At 40.5% G+C, this 7,516-nt stretch overlaps 1 protein-coding gene across 1 annotated transcript in view; it reads left to right on the top strand.

Moving 5' to 3' along the window:
* The window catches only part of LOC122559054 (xanthine dehydrogenase-like), a 360,223-nt gene that overhangs the window by 257,528 nt on the left and 95,179 nt on the right, over positions 1-7,516 (top strand). The window contains exons 6-8 of the mRNA XM_043708284.1: positions 161-237; positions 2,158-2,240; positions 4,708-4,903. Coding sequence (XP_043564219.1) covers positions 161-237; positions 2,158-2,240; positions 4,708-4,903 — 356 coding nt within the window. The remainder of the gene's footprint in view (positions 1-160; positions 238-2,157; positions 2,241-4,707; positions 4,904-7,516) is intronic.

Raw genomic sequence — 7,516 nt, 5'->3', positions numbered from 1 at the left:
AATCCTCAGTGCTAGCGGTTCTCAGGGATCAATCCTCAGCAACAGATTTGTGAAGAACATGGCACTAAACAAAATCAGATTTATTGTTTGATCTGTGGCTGTCTTGATTTAAAGTGTGTATTTTTGACACTTGTGCTCTATCGTCCTTTTTATCCCCCAGGCTTTTGAAGAACAGTCCAACTCCCAGTGTTCAAGAAGTGGAGGATAACTTTGATGGCAATGTCTGCAGATGTACAGGTTTGTAGAATCTTCAATTAACAATAATTTGGCACAATGTTCATGGCATCTTGAATAGTTGCAGCGACTTAACAGAGATGGATTAGTTTTTGTGTTATATTTGTTGTTAGTTTAATACTATACCTTAAAGGCTGCTTAATACAAGAAGTCCTTGTCCATAATTGTGATCTCTGGAGGTATGTGATAAGCACCCATAGATCCTGTGAGTGTCATTTCCCGTATACTACAATTGGATGCCACTGTAACTAAGTGTTCCAACCAAGGACTCTCCAAACTCTCCAAATGTGGAATCACTTGTGTTTGAAGCAAGCACTTACTCATGCAGCATTTATGGAAATCATCTTTTCTTCTGAATAATATGACTTGTTTGATTTTTGCTATGAAGTGAATACGAGTGATGGAACAGATGTTTCTGGAGGATGCAGCCAGTGCATTACATGTTATGGTATACTTGGTTTCTATTTTTATAAATTTCTGATTCCCTCAATTCATCATACTTCATATTTCCTGCAAGTCACTAACGTAACCATATAGGTATAGGAGGTGAAGAGGCAAATGCTATGTTGGCCTCCAAGGTTAGCATTTGGGTACAGAAGCATAGCTATCTTACTTCAATTGTACATGGCCCTGGCGAGACCACACCTGTGGTACTGTGTGCAGTTTTTGTCTCCCTATCTGAGGAAGGACATTTTGGAAGTAATTCCATGAAGCCTGATACCCCATCACTAATTTGCCCTTTATTTTCATGTGCATAGTATATGGCACTGATCCAGCTAGCACAGAGTAGTTCCTGGATTCAAGCAAAGACTCCCTGATTGGACCAGGTTAACAGCCTTAATCAGGGAACTCATATTCTACGAGATCCATTTGGCTGACCTTGTTCCAATCATTACAGTTTTGGCTGTAGGGGGAAAGCAATGAAGGTGTACAGAAGATAATGAGGACTGCAGATGCTGGAGAGTCAGAGTCGATAAAATGTGGCACTGGAAAAAGCCCAGCAGGTCAGGCAGCCTCTGAGGAGCGGGAGAATCGAAGTTTCTAGGAGGACTCTTCATCCTAATGAAGTTTTACAGACTGATTCCTGGGATGGATGGCAGGACTGATGTATGAAGAGAGATTAGATTGATCAAGACTTTACTCACTGGAGTTTAGAAGAAAAGGCAGGGAGACCTCATAGCAATCTACAAAAGTCTAATAGAACTGGACAGGGTAAATTTAGGAAGAATGTTCCCATCAATGAGGTGTCCAGAACCAGCAGCCATATAAAGGGTAGGCCATTTAGGACTGAGATGAGGAAGAATTCCTTCACCCAAAGAGTGATGAGCAGGTAGAATTCTCTTCAGTGAAAGAGGATGCAGCTTAATACAGCTTCAAGCCTTAAGACCAAAAAATTTAATGTTTCAAGAAGGAAATAGGTATTGTTCTTTGGCCTAAAAGGATCAAAGGGTATGGGGAGAAAGCAGAAACTGGATCCTGAATTGGATGATCAACCATGATCATATTCAATAGGGGAGCAGGTTTGAAGGGCCAAATGGCCCACTTCTGCTCCTACTTTCGATGTTTCTATCTTTCTTCTCCAGTCACTCAATCCCCTTAAATCAATACCATTTGGTTCTCAACCTTTTCTGCCCATAAGAACAGTTTCTCCCTTCAAAACAATTTCAGATAAGGAAGGCCATTCAGGCCATCATCGTTCACCACCCAAATAGACTCTGACATTATGGCAACCATTAGTTTCTTAAATTGGTCAGCAACAGCAGGGTGTAGACTCAAACACTGCACGGTTGTTTGAATTGGTATTTTATTTTTGATTTGTGAATATATTTATTTTTAATTATAATATGGAGCTGAATTCAACATGAAGGAAATGCCCTGCCTATTCAGTTTGTTAACTTGCTATTGCCCATCTGATAAACCTAGGTTATCGGCCTATTTTAGATGCTATGAAGAGCTTTGCAAAAGATTCAGATGCAAGACTGAAAGGATCTCTCATTGATATAGAGGTAAAGCTGAAACTGTTGTAATTCATTATTCAGTTTGATTAGATGTTGATGCTGATCTTAAATCTGAATTTTGGATAAATGTAAGGTTTTGACTGGTTGTACTAACATTTAAAAGAAATCATTCTTAGTATGTTTGCACCACTGGCAAAGTCACCATTTATTGTTCACTGTAGAAGCCCATGAAAAGGTATCTTCTTGAAGTGCTATAGTTTGCACCACAGTGATGGGCAGAATCTCCTGAGCCCAGTAGAAGGCGAGGAAGGAGGCAGCCAGACTGATAGACTCAGTGCACCATACTTCCCCCACTTGTGCAAGTAAATTCTGGGCAAGAAGGCCTGTGGTCAAGCATTCTGGTTTGAATTCACCGAAGAGGACAATTCATGACTACTTAAGGGCCTGTTCCCGCTTGAGCCGCAATTTCCTCAGCTCCTTGCAGAAAAACTCACAGATAGTCTTCCTGATAGGTAATTAGGAGAAAGTGAGGACTGCAGAGCACCACACTCTTCAACTCTGATGTAATTAGTTCACCTTGTTTGTCATTTGAAGAATGGGGAACCTCCATTTGTGATAATTTCAGCAGGGTGGTGGCCGAGTGATTTTGTCATTGGACTAGTAATCCAAAGAGAAAAGCTCATGGCCTGTGGGCATGGGCTTGAATCCTGACGTGGCAGCTAATGAGATTCTATTTCAATTAGTGAATCTGAAGCTAAAACAGTTAGTCTATCAGTCATCACAGAACCATTGTCAATTGTTGTAAAAAGCCATTTACTTCACTAGTGTCTTTTGGGGATGGAAAATCATCATTTGACCTGGCTTATGTGTACACCAGAGCCACAGCAATATTCTCAATTCTTAAATATCCTCTGAAATGAGACAAAAAAATCTGCAGATGCTACAGCCCAGAGGACTTAACATTGAGTTCTCTAATTTCAAATAACCTTCCAACACATCCCTCGGCTCCCTTTCCAGTCGAGCCTCCACCCTTCCATGTCAAATACCAACTCTCCCTTCCAGTGACCAACTGGATTCAGCCCTCCCATTAACCAACCAGGTCGTACCCACTACCCGTATCCACCTATCACTACCTTATCATTCCGCTAGATTTCCCCACCCCACACTCCCCCCTTCTCTTTATCTGTAGTTCCCCCTCTCCCCACATCTAGTTCTAAAGAAGGGTTAATACCCGAAACGTTGACTCCTCCACCTCCTGATGCTGTTTGGCTTGCTGTGTTCTTCCGGCCTCCTGCTTGTCGACCATCTGAAATGGCCTCACAAAGCACTCAGTTCTATCTAACTTGCTACAAAGCATTATTGAAGGAATGAAATTAGATGACCCAGTCATCAGAAACACATGTGGTACACTCAGCCCTACTGATCCTGCAAAGTCCTCCTTAATAACATTGCAAGCTTGTGCCAGCATCTGCACCATCCCTTCTAGGACCATGCCTGCAAAATGACTTTATTCTGCCTTGTTTGGGCAAGTGTTAGGAACCATGCATAGCAGTTTTTTGTCTGACTGTGTTTGTATGGGTTCACTCCAGACTTTCAAAGAAAGCATGAGTGCAAGAGATGCCAGTCTTTTGACAGATATCTGTTGAATGTTGAGTTGCTCTGGGAATAGTGCATTATAAGATGGGGTAGAAATTAGACATTAGCCATAGGGGCGTGATAGCTAATAAGGTGAATTTGATCAGATATACCGAGAAAACTCAGTAGCTGTGGGGACTTAAGCCAAAACAATGGAACATTCAGCACTGAGTACTCGAAACCTACAAGGCTTGAGAAAGTTTCAAAGCTGAAAAGGGGTAAAGCCATGAAGAAATTTGAATAAATGAACAATAATTTTTAAAACCATAGGCATTGATAGACCAGGAACAAAGAAGGCTAGCAATTACATCACACCTTTAAAAATTTGAGAAAAATTCTAAAACGCTTCATATGAAATACATTACTCTTGAATATAGTATTTTTATGTAGATATTTTACACCTGGAATAGTTGCAAAAGCAGTTGTAAAAGTTAAGTGACATTATAATATGTTTAATAATAGTGTTGGCTGAGTGATTAATGTTGTGAAGGACATTGCTAGAAAATAAAAGCTGAAAGACAGATGCTCTAAGATAGAGACAAAAATAGACATTGCTGGAAAAGCTCAGCAAGTCTGGTAGCATCTGTGGAGAGAAATCAGAATTAACGTTTCAGGTCACATGGCCCTTCCTCAGAACTGAACCCCTGCTTTTCCAGCAAATCTTGTTCTTCAAATTATACCATGAGCTCTTTGAATAGTAATCGGAGGGTATACATGCCAAATGTTTGCTCGAATGAATTGTGGCAATTTCAGTGGCATGATCTGTATTTTGTTGAACATCCCTTGTGGCCTTCAAAATCTGGAGGTATTATACAGGGTTTGACTTCAAAGCTTATAATGTTCAGACGTGCTTCTAATTTGTGTTCATTTGTGCTCCAAGGATTTGATATGTCCAAAGACAAAGCAACCTTGTGGTCAAAACAATTGCACTGGTCCAGCAGACGGCTCCAACATCTTGCTGTATGACAATTTTGGAATAAAATGGTATCAACCTGAATCACTGTATCAGCTGTACAATATAATGCAGGAGAACCTTAGAGAATACACCAAGCTTATCAACGGAGACACTACTAAAGGTACAGAGATAATAGAAATTGTGCTGTTGCAGAGTGTACTTTTCGAAGAAACATTTTCTAAGTCAATGGCACATGTGAAAAATGTATTGTGCAACATCAGCTGGTTCTTTACCAACCCAATAATATTCATACTACATGGTTAATACTTTCTCTGTTGGTTAAGAAAAGGCACCGCAAGTCATTTAAGACCCAAGTGCAATTTTTACTGTCAAAGTCTTTACCCAATTTACTTCACAGCTTAAGAGGTGTTTTATCATATAACAGTACTGCCTCCATAATTCTCTGAGATTGATAACCTGAAGCATCAGGAGACTTTCTGTCACCTAACACCACATTATAACTCTACCAGGTAGAGTTCCGTTTTATTATTTAGATGTACATAAAGGAATACTGATGGAAAGGTTGGAGTCTGACTCGTAGCCTGTTAATTAACTTATGGCAGTAGGAACAACTGTTCATGTTGTGAAAGCATGCAAATTTCATTGGAGAAGTATATCAGATAGCGAGTTTTGAGAAGATTTGTAGCTCAGGTTGAGGTTGTGGATGTAGGTTTACTCGTTGAGCTGGAAGGTACACAAGATGTTATCTGGTATGGTGACGAAATGTCTGAAAATGAACCTTCCAGCTCAGCGAGCAAACCTACATCCAGAAGGATATCAGTCTTTTCTATCACTGTGGTCATTGTACTTCCCTCCATAACATGTTAAGGATGAAATAGGTCTGAGTGCACAGAATACAGAACATAGAACACAGAACACAGAACAGGACAGCACAGGAACAGGTGATTCGGCCCACCATGTCTGCAGTGACCACAATGCCATTCACCATGCCATGGTCTTTAACCCTCAATACCCTGCATGTTCACATGTTTGTCTAAATGCTTCTCAAATGTTTCTATTATATCTGTTTCTACTACCTCCCCTGGCAGTGTGTTCCAGGCACTGACCACCCTTTGTTAAAAAAATCTGCCTCGCACATCTTTTAACTTTTCCGCTCACACCTTAAACCATGGGTAGCACAGTTGCTCAGTGGTTAACACTGTTGCCTTATAGCTCCAGGGATCCAGATTCAATTCCAGCCTTGGGTGACGCTCTGTGAAAGGCTTGCACATTCTCCCCATGTCTGCAGGTTTCCACTGGATGCTCCTGTTTCCCCCCCAAAAGTCCAATTAAATTGCCCTGTTGTGTTCAGAGATGTACAGGCTAGATGGGTTAGTCATGATAAATGTGGGATTACAGTGATAGGGTGGGATACTCTTCGGTGGGTTGGTGTAGAATTGATGGCTTAATGGGTTACTTCCACACTTTAGATAGTTTTTGTCCCCAGTGCTTGACATTTCAACCTTGGGAAAAAGACTCCAACTGCCATTACCTCCCATAATTTAATATAATTCTATCAGGTTATCCCTCAGGCTCCAACAATCTAATGAAAACAAACCAAGTTTGTCCATCCTCTCCTTTAGTTAATACACTCCAACATTCTGGTATACCTCTTTTGCACCCTTGCCAAAGCTTCCATATCCTCCCTGTTGTGTGGTGACCAGAACTGCATACAATACTCCAAATGTGGCTGAACTAAAACTTTATATAGCTGCAACAGAATTTACAACTTTTATACTCAAAGCTCTGACGATGAAGACAAGCAAGCCATATACCTTCTTTGCCACCTTATCCACTTGTGTTGCCACTTTCAGGGAGCTATGGACTTGTACCCCAAGATCAACATTTATCGCTGCTCCTAAGGGTCCTTCCATTTACCATATACATTCCTCTTGTATTTGACCTTGCAATATACATTACCTCATGCTTGTCCAGATTAAATTTCTTCTGCTATTTCTCTGCAAATTTTCCAACTGATCTGTATCCTTCTGTATCTTTGAAAATCTTCTTGACTAAACACAATTCCACCAATTTTCATGTCATCTGTAAACTTTCTAATTAGACCACCAACATTTTTATCCAAATTATTTATATATATTACAAGCAACAGAGGTCCCACACTGGTCACAGACCTTGAGTCAGAAAAACAATCTTCCACAATGACCCTCTATCTCCTATTAAGAAACCAATTTTGTATCCAACTTGCCAACTCACTGTGGATCCCATGTAGTTTTGTTTACACCTTTCTGCAATTGTATTTAACAATGATTTGGCTACATAATAAAGTGATTTTGAGAATACAAAGAAGTGTGAGGAATATGTCACTAGCTTGACTGATATAGGGACATAAGAACTAGGAGCAGGAGTAGGCAATTCAGCCCCTTAAGCCTGTTCCATGTTTAATCTAATCATGGTTGATCTCACCTTGGCCTCAACACAACTTTTCTGCCTGCTTCCCATAACCTTTAAACCCATTACTCATTAAAAATCTAACTCCTCCTTAAATTTACTCAAAGTCCCAGCATCCACCACACTCTGGGATCCGCAAATTCTCCTCATCTCAGTTTTAAATCTAGGATGCTGCCTGACCTGCTATGCTTTTCCAGCACCTCACTCCTGACTCAGTTTTAAATCTGCCAACCCTTATTCTAAAACTATGACCCCCGTTCTAGATTGCCCCACATGAGGAAACATCCTTTCCATGTCTACTTCATCAATCCCCTTTAACATCTTC

Source organism: Chiloscyllium plagiosum, chromosome 2 (genome assembly GCF_004010195.1).
Source record: "Chiloscyllium plagiosum isolate BGI_BamShark_2017 chromosome 2, ASM401019v2, whole genome shotgun sequence".
NCBI classification, from domain to species: domain Eukaryota; kingdom Metazoa; phylum Chordata; class Chondrichthyes; order Orectolobiformes; family Hemiscylliidae; genus Chiloscyllium; species Chiloscyllium plagiosum.
Note: the sequence above shows the minus strand (reverse complement) of the source record. Positions and strands in the feature narration are given on the sequence as shown.